The sequence below is a fragment of the Neopelma chrysocephalum genome, unplaced genomic scaffold (genome assembly GCF_003984885.1).
Source record: "Neopelma chrysocephalum unplaced genomic scaffold, ASM398488v2 Primary Assembly neopelma1_131, whole genome shotgun sequence".
NCBI lineage: Eukaryota > Metazoa > Chordata > Aves > Passeriformes > Pipridae > Neopelma > Neopelma chrysocephalum.
The window spans coordinates 2,777,339-2,796,265 of NW_020897793.1; the positions used below are offsets into that span (position 1 = coordinate 2,777,339).

At 38.8% G+C, this 18,927-nt stretch overlaps 1 protein-coding gene across 1 annotated transcript in view; it reads right to left on the reverse strand.

The window, feature by feature from the left end:
* NRG3 (neuregulin 3) overlaps positions 1-18,926 on the reverse strand; it is a gene marked incomplete at its 5' end in the record, with an annotated part of 378,099 nt that extends 359,173 nt beyond the window's left edge. The window contains one exon of the mRNA XM_027698646.1: positions 18,707-18,926. Coding sequence (XP_027554447.1) covers positions 18,707-18,926 — 220 coding nt within the window. The remainder of the gene's footprint in view (positions 1-18,706) is intronic.
* Between the last annotated feature and the right edge of the window lies 1 nt (position 18,927).

Sequence of the window (18,927 nt, forward strand, 5' to 3'; positions counted from 1 at the left end):
AGAGATCAAAATTACTGATTGCAGACAACAATCTGAAAAACTCAAAAGTTCTTCAATTGAGACAAACACCTGCCTAAGCAGAAATGATCAACCAAAGAGCACTGAAAACTAATGGCTAGCAGACAGAAAAACAGAGACAACCCCAAAAAAAAAAAAAAAAAAAAAGAAAAAAAAGCCAAACCTGAGGCACAGGGATCATCTATTCAACCTGTGCACCTTACAAAGAACAAAAGAACTGGAGTCATACCAGACATTAGAAAAACCTTCTAAAGGTAAGGACTGCAAAAGACTAGAATAGAATTGTCTTAGTGGAAGTGAAGAAACATTGGAATCCACAAACTGCTGTATTAAGCGCAACCTGAAGTCAGACCACCTCTGAAAATAACATTTTTGGCCTACAAAACGCAACTGAGTATGAAGATTACACAGTAAAAATATACATGCAGACATACAGATTGGTTAGCAAAAATAATTTTTTAACATGCAAACAGTAGTAGACTCAGGTTTATCAAATTAATTAAACATATTACCAGCATTCTGCATTTTCAGAGATTTTGGGCAAATTGTTAAGGAAGTTTTGATATCACTATACTAAAGCTTACAATGTCACAGAACTCTTCACAAATCTGAAAATAATTTTTTTATTTGTGCCTACTATTTCGTGATGATAGGCAAATAATTCCAATAGAAAAAAACAAATGGAGACTAAATCCAGATGACACTTTTAAAGCAATGACTGGCACTGAATGGGGCTGGGGGCTAGATACAAAAGGATGTACAGTAGGAGTTTTACTGGATATGACCTCTGAAAAAGCAAATGCATTCATACATACTGGAACACGCTATACAAATGCAAATTAAAAAGGATCCCAGTATCATCCTAAACAGAATATGGTGCTACCCAATATACAATAAGATGTTCTATTTTTAATATTTTGTATTGTTCTTTTAAACATAATATTGCTTTATCTTCTCCTAAATGTTGAGAAATGTGAAGAAATGTAAAAGGCTTTTTCTTTCAAAATGGTGTTATTCTTCATTTAATTACCTGCTCAGGGGAATAAAGCCACTGCAAATTAACTGATCAAAATAAAGCTTAGTTAGTACCATATCTAAGGAATAAAACCAACCTACTGTATTTCTTAAAGTTCTTTCATAGTGCATTGAAATATTTATTTGAATCATAATTTCTGGAAATTAGCAAGAACATCAAATTCAGAGGCAGAAAGTGTCAAAAAGGTGCTAAATTATAAAAAGAAATCCTCTGGGAAGTTTAAATTATTCCTTGAGAAACAGAAGAGAATCATAAAAGCCCAGAGAGCATATTTTTTAAATGAAAAATGGGCATCCTTTAAAGTGATGGAACAGTGAAGACATCTGTCATTCAGAATACTGTCCCCTCCACCCAAATTTATTATAATTTATTATAATTTCAGTGATCTAAAGCAAAGAAAGGTAATTTAAAGAACTACCTGGATAACTAGTAAAAACATATAACCTTTTTCTGGATTCAAGAGAGTCATACAGCCACAAACACAAATTTCCAAAGTAAAAGTATAGCAGTAGGTATATCCAGAAGAAGTTACATATAAGAAGCAGTTACAGGTGAATTAAGACAGAAACATATGCTGAGGAGAGGACAGAATGATTTAGTCTGCTGTCTTAGGGATGTATTTGGTTCACATCAGACAAATCCAGCAGCTGTGAACCCAATAAATCATAATGGAAAGGAGGCTCAAAAGGGGTAAAACGCAGGAAACCATATCAAAGCATCGCTGGCATTCTCCCCAAATGAGAATCTGTTCTTCTGAAGGAAGAAACCACCAGGAAACTGATCCTTCATCAGAGTCAAACTGTTCTGAACCGCTCCTCAGGCAACAAATAATTCGTGTAATTGGAGTTCCAGCTCTCATGTGGTCATGGGCAGGCAGAGAGATGAAAAAAATCAACCCAGAAGTATCCACAGTCACATGTGGACTGGCAAGGAACACGAAGGATAAGGACCGGCTTATTGGTAGGGTTGAGTACATGAATTCATCTCCTTGAGCACTGCACAATGCTCAGGAAAAAGCCGTGTTTATGCAGTATGTTCATACCAAGAATGTTAATTTAAGGAATCACAATATAGAATTTAGAAGATAGATCTATATTGCTATAAGAAAACATACATTTCTGGGGGTCATTTTCAAATATTTTACCCCCATGGGTAACAGAAAATACAGTCTTAATGTGTAAAGATAATAAAAAAATTAGTCACTTAAATGCAATGATCATGGGAAAACTCCAGCACAGAGGAACTTGAGCATTGCTAAAGGTAAAAAAAGTCTTCAAACTCTTCCTCATGAAATATGGAATGACTCAGAGCAGAGTGGATAACTTGACAACTTTCTACCTGATTGATGCAAGCAAATACAGAAAATTCTACTCCACTGTGGCCACTTAAAAGATCACAGAACACGGTAAACAGGAAAATGTGATTGTGTTCTTATAGTCTATCATTTTGTTGTCTCTAGCAGCAACAGCTGCTTCTTGGAATTGCAAGAAAAGGATATCAGGCAATTAGTTTTGACTCAGTTCTCACAGAAAAACAGAAGCTGATTCAAAATATGAGTATGATGCAGCTCAGTTATGACGGGGGGATGACAAGGAAGACAACAGCCATTACAAAGAACTGGTAAAGCTTTTCAGAATACTTGGGAAAATTGAAAAAAGAAAAAGGAAGGAAATTAAATGGAAGAAGGAAGATCTGAGAACATAAAATGTAAGAATTCTGAATAAGACTGTCATCTAATCCAGGAGGGTATGGAATTCTTCCTCTCCCTGAGAGCAAGAGAGCACAGCAGGGGAAGACAGCAAAGTAAATAACAACACATCCTTTCCAAAATAATAATCTAGCCCGAGCATATTATTCAGGAAACTAAGAGAATTTTAAAAGCTATTAGGTAAAGGCAATAAATAAAGTATTTAAGTGTATCAGTCACAGGAAGGCTATGAAAGAATGAGATGTTCTACTAAAAGATGAGGCATCAATTATGGATACTGCAGCTAAAATAAATTACTTCTGTTCATTGATCTTTACCATGGAATACGATGGGGAAACATCTCCTACAAACTTTAAATTGACAGTAGGAACCACTTATAGAGAAAATGAAGCACTTACATAAAAGAAGCATCATGGAAAGATTCTAGAAGATTACTTTCTAAAGCTTATTGCAAATTCCAGGGCGTTTGCCAAAAAATAAAATATAATCCAATAAAAAAAAAAACAAACAAAACCAGAACAAACAGATAATCAGAAACAGATGTCAAACTATAACTTTGACTCTCACAAACAAAGGTGGGCCAAGATATTCCAAATATTTTTCTCTCCAGAGTTTCATAAGATTTTTTTAGACAAGAGAAGACCCGTAAGAATTAAGCAAGTTTTGAATACAGTCAAGTTATTCTCTGCTTAAGAGGAAGCAAGTATCAAATTTACGTTTTACAGTTGCCTACATCAGTATTTTTGACTCCAGTACAGCAAGTGGCAGAGAAATGAACACTGAGGTGAGACAGATGGAACTGGGCAAGAAATAAGCAGGACACAATGCCATCATTGGACTTCCACAGTAACTACAAAGGGTATTCTGAATTTAGAGTATTTTTTTATTAGGCAGAATTTTAAAAGATGGGGCTGCCCATCACAGTAAATTTTTTGGAAAACCAGCATTTTGGATTAAATAATGCTAAAATTAAAATAGGAAGGTTGTGAGCACCATTATCGTGAACACAAACTTTGGGGACGACTCTCTGCTCACTGAGACACGTGGCAGCTTTTCAATAGGGTTCAGGGGTGGAGGAACACAGTGCACTCAGGTGATGATGACGACAATAAAATGTTCATTCAACACAGTGCAGAGGCAGTAGGGTCAAAACAACAGGTTTGGCTGGCCAGGAAATCTTTCTGTTCGGGGAATTGAAAAGATCCACTGAAATGGCCCGTGATATGCAGAATCCTTTCTCTAGCTCCTATTACTTTTCTCTTTGGTACCGCCCCATTCCAGGAGAATCCCTGGGAGAAATACTACAGCATCCTTCTGGAGAGCACAACATGAATTGTTCCCAGACTGTATCACCTGACTGTGGGCACAACGTATCATCCTGGGGCAATTTCCTTTTTAGCTCTTCAATAATTCACCTGCTGGCAGCAGCATTACCATAATAAATTAGGCCTAAGAGAAAGCACGCTAAATATTCACAATACATACAGTTCCACTGACTTTTCCAATCTCCTCAGCTTCTAAATCTGTTCTTCTCATTTCCTTCCAGCATAAGACCTCTGCTCCTACCTCCACTGTCCTGTTCTCTCTGGGTATTTCTGGAAGAGCTTAACTGCACAGCAACAATGGAAGAATCAGCACAGAACACTGAAAACAGTATTTGCAATTCCACTGCATGAGCAAAGCACAGGTAGCACAGTATAAATATATATCAGAAAAATGAAATGAGGAAAGACAGCTTCTGTTAGGTTTATTATGTACATATCCTCCAAATAATACACCACCTTGGAATAACTGTTACATTTCCCTATTTAAAAGATTCTACAGAACTCAACAATGAAATTTCAATATAGTTATTACATTCTATGCTTTGAGAAGCAAATACAGCAGAATATACAGAAGAATGAATATATTAGGTTTCATGACTATGGCAAGTTGAAGCCCAAGCTACAGTTGATTTTTAAAATGTGGAGTACCAAACCCCTCCTTTAATCATATCTTGATTTCATGTAAAAACTCCAAATATACCAAGTGAATTTCTTTTTGTTTCAGGTGTGTTTACAAAATCAGCTAAAAATCACACTTTCTTTGATGTAGTTCACAGTGACTATGTACAGCAGCTACAGAATCAACTGCTTATCTCTATGAGAAGTCAAGTCATTTGGTGGAGTTTCACATGGTTTATAGAAAAAAAGTACCTGGGACTATGGAGAATTGTGGATTTTTTTTTTCTTGTTCTGAACTGCTTATTAAAGAGTTTGAGATTTCTACACTTTTTAACGTAAATCTTTATTAAGCAATGACCTTGAAACCTCTGGAAGTTCAGTTCTTATACAACTGTTTCAATCTGAAGCTGCAAAACTGTATGACTTCACTTTGTGAAGAACAGACACTTCCTGTATGGAGACTTCAGAAAGGAAATTCTAACCATCCATGACTCTTACATGAACCTCACAAAAAAGTACTAGATGCAAGTGGGATTGTTTGGGCTATGTGGTGTCTACTTAAATCAGCCATTTGTTTCATAGGAAATTTTGGGTCAAAACAGTCACTGAGGAAGCCTTTGATTCTCCGGGACTAGTGCAGTGGTTGTTTAGATTATAAGTGCTGTCTGAACTTACATAATGGGCAAATATTACCTTATTTCAACAATGTATCTCACACAATTTTTTGTTTTTTACACACTCTTTCCTTTCGAGACCTGATGTTTACACTGCAGCTTTCTTTACAAATTACAAACATCACTAACAAAGCTGCAGTTGCAGATCCCCAAGAAAATTCCAAGGCAAGGTAACCACTTCAACCTGAGATTCCCACAAAAATCATTTTGTTTCTCCTGATGCTTACCTGACTACCATCTGAACACTTTGCCACATTATCGCAACTGAAACACGAGGAAAGGGGGCATACCAATTTGAAAGATTTAACTTTCACAATATTTTTAAAGCAAAGCTACCTGAAAGTACATCTGGTTTCGTGTTTTGATGTTCTTGTAACAAGATTACGATACAACTGTTACAAATAAAGACTGACAGAACCACTGAGAGTCATGCAGAATGTAAAAACACTGTCAAAAGCCTTCTACATAGATACTAGCCCACCATTCATTAAAAGGGCCTTCTAGTTGGGCATAACTGTTCCAGACTGGGAGAGTTTAACTGTCCCATGTGAGGCCATTTGCAGAGTTTCCACTGACTTCAGCAGTCCCGTAGGCAGCCCCAAGACTGCCTGGGGAACAGATATCCCACCTTGGGGGATGCACACCACATACTCTGGTCATAAAAAGGATGCCAATCTCACTGTTAATATCACACATCTATTCATTTATTACTCCTCCTTCTTTTCAATCCATTTCATTATTCTATTTGCAACTAAAATACTCCCAGCTCTCCCTTCCAAACAGCAGACTGTGCCACTTAATGGCAATTAAATGTCTTAAAGGCATTAAAAAGGTTATTACCAAAACATGCTGTTCAAGCACCAGTATAAATCATTTCATATAATGAAATTCATTTGAAATTCATAATGAGTGAGCCTTCCACATGAACATCTGTGTTGGGGGTCATACATCTGGGTGTTAATACAATATTTACCTTCAGTAATAACTAATGATACTAAAACTTTCTTCTTAATACTAAGATAATCTGAATATATGAGCATTTTAAGATGATAAACAGTTTCTTGCCCACCATTAGTAAGTTTCTCTGATACAGACATCGTTTTTTAAACCCCTATCAGCTGGATAAATAAGCAAATAAAAGAACACTTAGCAGGCTTTACACTTACCTATTTACACCTGAAAGCTAAGCATATCAGTTCAAGTTATGAAAAACATTTTCAGCTAATTTAAAAACAAAACCAAACTCAAACTTTGTTGATGTTGGAATCCTATTATTGGAAGGAGGTTGGAAAGTGAAAAATTCTATCCCCTCACCAAAGAGCCACAGAAAAAACATCTGCCCATTTTTCTCCAATTGTATTGATAGATCTACAATACCTCTGCAATAAAACTTGTGTCATTCTCCACCTGAGATCCCCTCTAATAAATGCATTTTTATTGTTAGATATTTTTTTTTTCTGAAGAGATCAGCATAGTTACACTTTATAGAAGTCAACTATGAGCAAATGCAGAACAACAGACTAGGCTAAGCAAGTCGCTCCTTTGTAACTGTTTATTTTAAATGTTAGCTAGAGCCCACTTATTCTCACTTACCTCATTGGGTTTCGATTTGGTTTAGGATCCCACCTACTCAGAGAGCATTTTGACTCTATCTATAGAAGACTACACCATACTGAAAGTGTTTCTTCCTTTTGATGTGAGATATGGCAACAATAACACTTTGGTTCTAAAATATAACAAGACAGCAATATAAAACATAGTAGTTACTAAAATTCCCAGTGACAAGTGATTATAAAGTTAAGCTAGAAAGATTTAAATAGGGTTGTCATAATGGCAGGTTTTGGCCTAATGAGTGTCCCAAATTCAAACCTGATTCAATTCTGCAGGACAAAAATAAAGATTTACGAAGCAGAGTAACTGGCGTGTTAGGGTGTCTCACAGACAGCCCTGCCCTCCTGTCAGATACACCCCTGTCATCTGGGGACAGATCTTCGTTATATTTGGAGATACACTTTTAAATCACCCTCCCCCCAAAAAAATAAAAATATAAGTTTCTGTCCCTTCCTCTTGAGTATTTAAGTCCAATATATTTCAGTGTCAGAGAATTACTGAAAATGATCAGACGAACAAACAACAGAACAATCAAGGATATCAGGTACTTTCTGAAATTTCAAACAAGACCTGTGAAGTATATTTTCTTATTAGTCAAAGCACACCTCATTTCTCATCTGTACCTCATCATCATGCCTTTATTTCACAAATAAGACACTCTGAGCTTGAGGAAAAGAAATGACCACTCCTGGTCTCCCAACTTCCAGTAACCAATAGGCTCTGATCTGTTACTTTCATTGAGGTTTTAACAACTTTTTGGGATGAACAGCACTACTAAGCAAGTTGAAATAGTGAAGAAGTCGTCATTCTATAGCAGTTGACTATTGCAACATCTCAACACTGCTCAAGTCAAACATTTTTTATTATGTAATGTAAGAAGCCATTATACAAAGTAATGAACAAAGATGTGAAATACTGTTGACTCTCATGATACTGCGTTTGTGATTCTGGGTTTGTTGAGGGTTTTTTTACATCAACTTGTTTTCCATAACTACTACTGAAATTGCCTACCACATATATTTAATATCCTCCTAATTTGCTTATTTATGTGTTTTTATTATCCCCACCTTCATTTATGCAGAGCTGAACTGAACTTAGCAGCTTTTAATTACCTCTTTGCCAGTGAAGAGTTCGACCAAAATCTGGTGATAATTAGAAGAAATTCATTATGTTTGGACTCTAAATTCTTTAAGAAGCTTTAATTAAGAGTTCTCATGTAAGACACTCAATCTAGTGCCTGTCTGTGGTCTATCCAGTTTCTTGCTGTGTTTTTTACAGAACTGCTGAGCAGCCTACAGCTCCCTCTTGGTTACACATGAGATGAGTTCCTCTCATTCTGATGACTTCCTCAGATTCTAATTCTATTTCATGACACAAACCCAGCAAATTTCTCTTTAAGTGGTATTTGTTAAGAAAAAAGTCCAAGGGTCTATGCTGTCATATAGGTTGCGCTCATAAACAGGATTACAAATGTGAAAAAAACATCAAGGGAGTGTTAGAATTTTAAGGGGGGGTTGAAAAATAATCTCTAATTAAATAATTCAAATGTAATGTGCCTGATTAATTAGATATAATCTTACAGTATCTTCTTAAAAGCATTTTAAAAATAAGCTCCATAATAAACCCACATTGCTTTTAAGCAGACAAATGTACAAATAAAACATCTCACAAGAATCTCACAGCATCCTCACTGCAGGACTCTACCACCATCATCTCTTTATAGTAAGGAATTTTATCTCGAGGCCTGTCCAATATCCCTTATTTTCTATAGGTACATCACTGACCAGTCAGGAGCACTGTAAAAATCAGAGATAAAGGTATTTTGATTACTACCATGTTTCCAAAATATGCACTGTAAACAAACTGTGAATGAGGAGCTCAGTGGCTCCTCAGTGTGTGTGTGTTCAGTTCACATTTACAGATTCACCTTCCAGCAGTGAAGCTGTGGCTGGCTACAAATCCCCTACATCTGCCAAGGTAACACAGGACATCTTTTGTATGTAAACACAAGGTGTAATCAAGCCTTGTACACAATTACTGAAATTTGGTAGATGCAAGTGATCTCTTCAACCTCCTATAAAATAACAATTACAGTATCACTCTTCTTTCCTCCCCTCTTCAGTGTATCACACACTAGCACTACAACTTCATATATTCAGATTAAATCCAGCCATCCAAGACCTAAAACCTGAAAGAATTCCCTATTGCAGGCAGATACTTCTAAAACCAATTTAAAATATTAAGTTACTTTCTTGCTTTTCATTTAAGACTAAGTAAGCCTCTGTAATGAATGTGCTCCAGATATGAAAAGGTATTAGAGACACTTATTTCCCTCTGTGCTTTTGTAGAGAACAAGGCAGGATAGCTAATGCTGACAGAGACAAGGCAAAGGTTGTGTCTTCCCAGATCAGGCCAGAGCGTGCTGAAGAGGTTCTTGTGCAGAAGTGCAGGATGGGTACAGCTCAGGCCGTCACCTCCGCTGACCACCAGCCACCCTTCTTCTCTAAGGCAAGGTGACAGCAGTCACCAAGTGGCAAATGTTCACCCTCTCCAGTACAAACGAGACCCTAAGTATCCTGTGAATGTTGCATTTCCTCTCTTGTTTTTAAAATTATGAGCATCAAGGTCATCATCTTCACAGCTCAGAAGGTAATCAGTTGAGGCAAAGGTACAGAGCAGCTTTAGTAGAAAGAGCCCGTGTGCACTATGAAAACATGTTCCAGTAACACAGTTTAGTAGCAGACTGCATCATTTCTACATTACTTTGAGATAATCAGTGAATTTCAAAGTAAGTATGCTATAAACTCAAAACCAGCATCAATAATTGCTTTCACCTGTTAGATAGCATAATTTATAACCTGTTAGTTTGCAACCTGTATTTTTGTAACATTTTTTATTGATGAAACTAATTACAATCAACTTCGAGACACTGAGATACAGCTTATAAAGAAGCAGCTGACCCTGTGAAATGCATGGTATGCTCTATTAGCATAAGTTATAAAATAAAGATTGAAATCTAAAATCAAAAGACACACAATCTTCTTAAGGAAAAAGTCATTGCTGTATGTATTTATGCATAGCATTTTAGTTTTCTAGTTATTATTAAAAAAAAAGAAATTGAGGGCATTGAACTTTTAACACTATGGCCATTATGTAGCTGGGCCAGATTTCAGGCTAAAGACTAATGTGGTTTAGCTACTTATGAAATAATTACAAAAGTACCTCTACCCTTCTAAATCAGGAGCACTGACACTCATCAGAATAATCCCCTCAGTTAAGTTCTGTACCCACTGCCCACTGAATCCTGGCAGTGCAAAGTCTGGCAGGAAAACCACTGTACCCTTTCAGTGCAGCAAATCTCTGGGTTTCAAACAAAGATCTTGCATCTCTTCTGTAAACTCACTGACAGATTGAACAAGGAAAATAATCTCCTCTCCACACAGTACTACTCTTAACAAAAACAATAAGAAAGCACACCCCTTTGGAAGACAATTACTAGATTGTTTGTAGCAAGTACTATATAATCAATTCTGAGTCAAAACTTCTGGGATAGCTTAGCACTATTCTACTGATAACCCGCCAACCACTTTTACTGTAATTCACCAGGGGAGAGGAAACAAAGGTTCACTACATCTTTTTTAATATTTAACTGTATTACTCAGCCACTGAGAAGGCCAGATAGCTACAACTCTCAGCCACTCTGAACACACTACTGGAAATGCTGTTTTACTATGCACTGAATTGGGAGGCATAAGTAAACATTAGCATTTGCACAGTGCTGAACAATTTTGTAGGTTAGCAACACTTTTCGGTACAAGTATTTTGTATTTGCTAAAATTCTGATTACATTTAGAAGCAGCACAGCAACTGCAGGCTAGATTGCATGTTTTCTACTTTCCTTGTCAACCACGTTAGGAAAAAACAACTTGTCACTGCAGTAAAAACAGACCACTGACACCCTTTCAAGAGAATAAACACATCTTATCTCAATTCTTGCTTTACAACTTCTGACATCAGTGAGAATAATCAGATCTGCAAAAGAGGCTATTTGCTATTAATGCTAATTTAATGATTTGCTGTTACGCAGTGCTATAGCCCCTCTATCTGGTAACAGCCAGCAATCAAGGCTCAGTTCCTCCTGAACTAGAAACTTGAAACTTTAACAGCAAGGATGCTGTGAAATGAACAATGTGAAGATAATTTCGTAGTCTTGGTTTCAGAAAATAACTAGATCTTAAAATACATCTTCCCATCCCCAGTGTTTTAGAAAACAATTTCTATCTATAAGGTTCAGGAAAAAGTCAGTTTTGGCATCTATCTAGCTGAGAACTTAATACAGAGAAAAACTGTACAAAACCAGAAGTATTTTCAAGAACAATGAAAAAAAATCAGGTAAGGAAATAATTTAAAAGAAATGTTTAAAAAGATTCACGACCCATGTGTATTGTGACAATCTATAACTAAGCAACTACAGTCCCCCAGAACACAAAGATTTTACTACTGACTTTATTTCAGGCAAAGAGTAAACAGAATAATACTATAGCGCTAAGAACACATGCAAGGTAGAAAACACACGCAAAAGAAAATGCACTAATGGAAACTCAGTTCTAATAAGCACATTTAAATAATGTTGGCAGCTTTTAAAAAGTTGATGTACATTTACTTACACAGGCATGTTTTGTAAGCACTCACACTGCAATCTAAGGCAGAGTAACAGATATAATCACACAGATGTTCACATAAATTAGCCCTGATTCTACAGATGCATAACTCCACAAACGAGAAAATGCATCACCCGCACACGCTAAGCTGGGTCTGTATGTTTGCAAAAATTGGCCATATAGCAACTTCGTTATAAAAAATGGAAGACTGTAAACTATTTAATTCAGCACAACTTCTACACAGAATACTACCAGGATATGTTTTTCTCAATTCTTTGCTAACCCAGTTACAAAATGCTTCAGTGAAAGATCTGACTTTTCATAAAAAATAAAATATTAATTCATTTTTCTACAAAGAGCACCTACCACGTTGCCAATATAGATGCATTGCTATTGTGCCTCTTTCCTATGAGTGCAAAATACAAGTGGGGGGCAAGGAGGGGGCACAACTGTAGGGCCCTTAGAATTGCCAAGCTCTTAATTAATTTTAAAAGAAAAGGAAAAGCCATAAACCCAAAAAGTAACAAACAAAAAGATGCTAAAGTAAAAAGAGGAGAGAGACTTAGCAAGTTGCTGAATTTATTTTGCAGGGACTAAAGCATGAATTTCTTCAGGTATTCCAGACCAAAGTTTCACTTTATCTTTTTATCCAGTTATATTTTTATTGGACAGCAAGCCTCTCCCATTCTACTTGAGCTTTTCCCAAAGGCTTAATTCTTGCAGAAATACCAAAAAAACCCACACTGAGGAAAAAAAAATAAATCAATTTGGACTTAGAAATCGGTTTCTCAACATGATATGAAGTGAATGATCTTTGAAGCTAAATAGTTTGTCTCCTACAGCAGTTAATAGATCCACAAAAGAGAAAAAAAAATGGAATCAAGAGTAATGTGTTGTAAAAAAAGACCTGAAAGTCACAGAATCCTCCTATTTCCATGCTACATGAGAAACTCAGCTTTGGAAATGCAAAATACTACTCTTGGAGGATGGAAAAGACAAAATATTGGAAGAATTATTTTATCTGTATTTTTGAATATTACTAAAGTAATATTGAGTACATTGAAACAAAGTTTCAGAAATAAACATTTAAACAGTTAGCAATAAGCATTTAGTTAATGTATTTCTCCCTACTATCTCCAAGTTTCACCAGGAAGAGTCGACCCAATTAGGTATTTCTTCCGTGAAAAGGACACGGAAATTTATAAATGCGGTTGCTACTTTAATTTTCCTCGTGGCTGCTTTATTCATTTTTTTTCCTCTTGAATGCATTCTACCAGAGGGCCCCAGAAACCTGTGTGATAGAAAGTAAAAACCCAGTCAGAAAGCACTTGCCCACCCATGTGCATTTACTTTCTCTGTATTACCCAGGAGCCTTCTGAATGTTCTTCCTCTCTCTTGTCCAGGTCAGAAGTGCCCTCGCTCTGCCCTCACGGGGAGCTACTTTCCTCCACTGAAGATGTATGTTACTCAGTAGAGTGGCTTGAGATTAGGTATGAAGGGGAAGGTAAAAGTAGGAAAGCAGGTTTATGAGCTGTCCACCTTGGAAATTCAGTCCTAAGCAACGAAAAAACAAAGCCCCAGTTTTGATCTGAAGCACAGCCACCTCATTGTGAACAACAGTTCTAACTCTCACCATATCAATCCAAGAACTAAGTCCCTCAGAGGAAGGAAACCCTTCCATAATGTAAAGTATTTCATTGTCTTTCCTACTCTTGTGATGCAAAATAATAATTAAAAAGTATCTGTGCTTAATAGCAACAGTGACAACAAATCCCTTCCACACAGAAGAACCTGAGACTTCCAAATTAAAAAAGATGCACTTCAACTTAGCATTCTAGTAACCACCAGTCTAAGTAGCTACCATGAAACCACCAGGTTTCTTTTCTGAACTACAGTGCAAGGACAAGCACCAGAACTAAAGCAGCCGTCTTGTTTAGCAAAGACTGCTCCTGGAGTTACTACAGGCTTTGAAGTCCCGATCCTTCTCAAAAACTGGCACAGTGCAAATGCACAACCACATGCTTCTGTTTTGTGTGTGCACACGCATATGCACAGTCAAACTGGAGTACTGCAAAGCTGTTCAAACCAAAAAGAAGCTCAAAAAGAAACCACCAGGGTCAGAGAAAAACAATAGTGACCAACTCGTCCCACATGATTTTACCAGGTACTTTTCCTTGTGCTGTTTGTTTCCATACAAGTCACAACAGAAATCAGCAAAAGCAAACACCAGTATGTTATAGGTACTTCTGAAAGCCACATGGGCTATAAAATCTAAAGATACAGTCAAGGTCAAATCCATGGCAATCCATGTATTTACTGGGCTTTGCAGGAGGTTTCAAAGCAATGAGTCAGATGATAAATGTACTGCAACGCTAGACACAATACTGTAGATAGAGACAGGTCTTTTGCTTTAATTTTTAATTTCCATTTTCTGTGGGTTTAGACATTACTTCTGTGGGGTTGACATTACTTTAGCGTAAGACTTTGCAATGAATCAATACTTTAATTTAATAATGGTATTCTGTTGTCAACATACAATATATCACATAATATCTTTGTATAGATGCAAAAAACTTATGCCAAATAAAATGCAAGGCTTTGCTTTTACCAGTGATCACAGGTTAAATCAATGAGAAACCATACAGTACCCAAAAGAACTTTCTTCAGGGTTAAAAATCAGCATGGAATAATTTCATCCATATCCCTTCCACTCATCATGCCAGTGCTATGAAAGTTTCCTAGGTCATAGGATTTCAATGAATACTTTAATAAAAGGAAAAGAGAAGAAATATATCCAAATAGAATCAATGTACATATCTGAGAGGGACTTACTTGAATATTCCACTTCTTTATGAATTCAGTGATAACTGCACTAGTCCCTAACTAGAAAGAAGATTATAAATGGAAAATGGAATTAAGTCCAGTGTCATCCAACTTAATTGAAACAGATGAACCAAGTTATAGCTGTAAAATGTGAAAAAATAAAATACAACTACAATAATTTTCATTTCAGTGGAGTGGCTACAATTCTGTATCCGCTATTTTTATCTTGATGGTAGTCTTCCTGTTGACAATTATTCAAGATGGGAAACACAAATCTAATCATTTCTGTGGTATGCTGACCGAAGGTATGTCAACGGAAAGTAAGTGGGAACAAGAAGCCAATGTTCCTAAAACTCCCAGTTATTTGCCTCAGTACTTTTTTTTTCAATTCAACAGCTTCTGAAACACTTAAAATTGATACATAACTGGCATATTAACCTTAGTTAATGCTAAAGACACGTGCTTTCCAGTCACGTGTGCTCCCCTCGATTTCAATGACAGCTCATGATCATAATGCGAAGTGTTCGCAGATACGTGTCATTTGTTGGCAGAACGCTTTAGGGCTCTGGGAAGAGTAGGTCTGGTTTTACTACGGTTTGGCACCTCCCACAACACCCTCCAGTTGGTGAAAACCCCGCAGTTCCATCTAAGTGTCACCCTTAATGTGAAAAAGATATTTGAGTCAGTGCAAAATAAAACAAACAGCTTTTACCAAAATGTCAGTGCTGGTAGCTGTGCATCTGCCAGATGCTTGTTACTTGAACCCATGCCGTGCATAACAAACAGTCAGAGACATGACTGGGACAAACGGCTGGACCAGAAAATCTTTAGCAGAAAATCAAAGCATACTCAGGATGAAGTCTGGACTCAAAAAAAGGTTGCAATTGGCCTTCACAAGATTTATTGATTAGAATGTTCTGTAACATCTCTTTTCTTGGTTACGATGCATTAGTTGAGCCCCACCTGCCTGACCTCAGTTCTGTGCATTAGCCTTTGGTCATATGAACACGAGAGAAACCACAGTGCTATTTCATAGCTGAATTCACACAGGAATTCTTATAAGTCCAGTATCTCAATTTAAAGATAATAACATTACTGAAGAACCCAGAATACCATGAAAAATGCATATTGGAAAAATCAGGGCATGACTTTTTAAAAATTAAACCAATGGTTTGATAAAAATAAAACCTCACTGGTATATTCCAGTCAGTTGGTTGATTTTTCTGATCTACAGGCTGGCCTGCCCTTCCAAATCAGTGATTGACTTTTATGCTGAGCACTGGATGAAGAGGCTAATGCTGAAAAGCCATATTTCTTACACGATCATGGAAAACACATGCAGGCACAAGACACAGAGTGAGATTTGATGAGTAAGTGGCTTTTGCTTAGTCAGAACCTGAAGGATCTTCATCAAGAACTTTCAAAACAGCTAACAGATAGCTTGACTTTGAGTGAAACACAACCAAGAATTATTGTCATTATGCACACCCACAAAAAAGAGAGATTTCACAACATCTCCTGAGATGAATACACACACGGAGAAAAGGCTTTACCAACATTCATTCAGGTGGGCAATCATACAGCTTTCTGGAGAAATAACTCCTGATTTGCCTTCCATTTTCCTAAATCCTATTTTGAGCCCATTTAACATGTTAAAACAATTAAATAAACTGCAACACAAATCAGTATAAATACAGGCAGCTGCTTCTTTTCTTAAAAGCTGTGAAACGTTAAATAACCTATGACTCCTGCCCACATATGTGCCTTGCCAAGCCAGGGGATCACACAAGGGCGTGCACTATTTTGAAAGCTGGGGCATGAGATTCATCATGTCAGATTTTGTATTCACATGGTACAACAGGATCCATGACTTTCATTTCAATAGCAGCTGGAGCAACGGGCACAGAAGGAACATGCAGCTCAACCTGGGAAATTAGGATGAATTTGATTTAAAAAATTCCCTTTCTTACTAAGAGCTGTTAGTGGCAGATGCAGATATTGCTTTGGGGTCACACCATGTCAGCAGTTCACAGCAAAAAGATTGCATTTCTCCTCTCTCCCCCCTCCAGTGGATACTGCAGCCTCAAAGAATTTTACATGTATCCTCAGAGATGCTTATATGTATCTGGAGAGTACAGCTGTAGGCTTTAAAAAAATGTTCACATGCCCTACAAATTCAAATCCTTTTTTATGTAATCTATTTAATCTTCCATTAATGATAATCTCTGCTATCAATGTGCCCAAACAGGGTCAATTTCTGCTGGATTTGCAGTTCTTGCATTTCCATCCTATAACTGAGCTCCATTTAATGAAGGGAAACACCCTGCTGTAAAAGGTATTAGCAGTCTCCCTAAAACAAAAAATAGTTAGGAGGCTCTGCAACTGCCAGGAACATTTCAAGATTGTGGTTTTCCTTCTTCCTTGGTGTGTCTTGCATGGACGAGAGTCCTGCCAGCTGAACATTATTTATTAATCAGGATATTCCTGCCTTCTAGACCTTGTAAGGTCTTGTGGATTTCTCTTACATACCCAAAGAGAGAGGAAGAGCAGAAAGGAAGCAATTTCAAGGGAGCACTTAGACTGTGACAGATCCCACCTGGCAAGCCCAGGCAGACGCACACAGGTCACAGCAGTTTGAAGCACCACGTAACATATCTGGTTCACGCAAGGATTGAAAACAGAGACACAGGTCGAAAATCTTGCTTCCTTTGCTGTTTTGCTTCTAAGAAGTGCCCTATACAGCTCCCTACTCCTCAGTGAAATGGGTTGGGTTCAGCTCCACAAAAGATTTTCCTTCTGGTAACTTCTGACTTCCGTAGGTTGTACCTACAGAACATGCAGGCTCAGACACACCTGTAAGGGATGCTTCTGTCAATTACCAGAGCAGACACAGGAGAAACGAGTTACTGCCTTGTTTGCTCTTCTGATTCAGTGATAGTTTTATTCGTAATCATTCCCAGCCATCCGCCACCTGCACACCCACCCACACATTCATATCCAATTTGCTGTTCTTCTCCCGATTTTGTCAATTCACAAGATCAGCTCGCTCTGCCTATACTCTCTGCCCCAGTGCTAATCAGCAAATAGATTTAATACACAAAATAAAGTTCAAATTACTTGCTAACAAAATCCTCCAGCAGAATAGCCATGCATTAGCACCCAAAAGGGGAACGCTAGGCTGTAGAAGTGATCAGGTGGTACCATTCAGTTGAACTGATGTTCCTAGCAGCAGCAACTAAGAGTTAATGGAGGACACCCGGCTTTTCATTTCCTCTACTGCATCCGAGAAAAAGCAGAAGATTACTATAACACAGTATAATTGAGCATTTCACTAAATAGCACCACACAGAAGTTCTTCTGGCAAGGATTGCGTTTGTCCTAAGTAACCTTTATGAGAAGCTGAAAGTTCATACACAGAGACCAAACGAATTTTCAGATTTAGCCCGAATCCTTAAGTTTGTGCTTGGGAGGGCGGAAAGAACCAGCCACCAAGCATCAATCGGAGAACTAGCCCCCTCCTCTGCTTAAAAAAAAAATAGTCAGTTACGGCAAGACGGTGCTGAGGCTACACACGGGAGCCGGCAAAGCGCTGGGCTGCGTCTGCATATCCGCGGGGTGCCCTGGGCTCCTTCCTGGCGGAGCTGGCGGCAGCTCCTTCAGAAGCCGGCGCTGGGACGGAGGGAGCATCCCTGCGGAGCCCGCTCTCCTCTGTTTCAAGGGAGACGAGTGTGCGGGAAACCAAACTCCCTCACCAGCAGACAAGCACACGCACAACCCACTCCGCACCTCCCGAGGACCACTCTCCCCACTGACCCTTCTGGGTCTGTCATCAACGATCCCTCTCGCTCAAATACCTCCCAGCATCTCCTAAATACCTTTCGCAGACCAGCCTGGAAGGGGAAAGGGGGGAGATCTGCATCTTTCCTAAAAACCATAAGAAAAACCAGTCGCCTCAAATGGCTGCTCCTGCCTCAACATCCATCACAAAAGCAGGGAACTTGCCGGGGGAGTGGGGGCGCAAGCGGGGGAGGGAGAAAGAAGCGCAAACTTCGCAGCTCTCCGGCCTCCCTCCCGCAGGGCAGCAACCGCACGGGAGCGACACGGCAGCCGCGCCCGACCAGCGCCTCGCCCCGGACCGACCCGACCCCGCCGCCGCTCGGCCGACACCGGGTCCGGACGGGGCGACGCGCGCTCCGGGCGGCCCGAGGGCGCGGGCGGGCGGCATCACTTACGGGTTTTGGGGGTCGTGCTGGCCTCCGGCGTGGTGGTGGTCGACTCCTGGAAGGGAGACAAGGTCCAGGACGGCGCCGAGTCGTGGACGTAGATCTTGTAGGAGGAGGTAGCGTGTGCCGCAGTGGGCCAGGCGGGCAGCGGCGGGGTGCTGGGGGCGGCGGGCGGTGGCCGGGCGCCGCGGCCGGGGGTGCCGGGGGGGCCGCTGGCGGGCGGCGCCGTG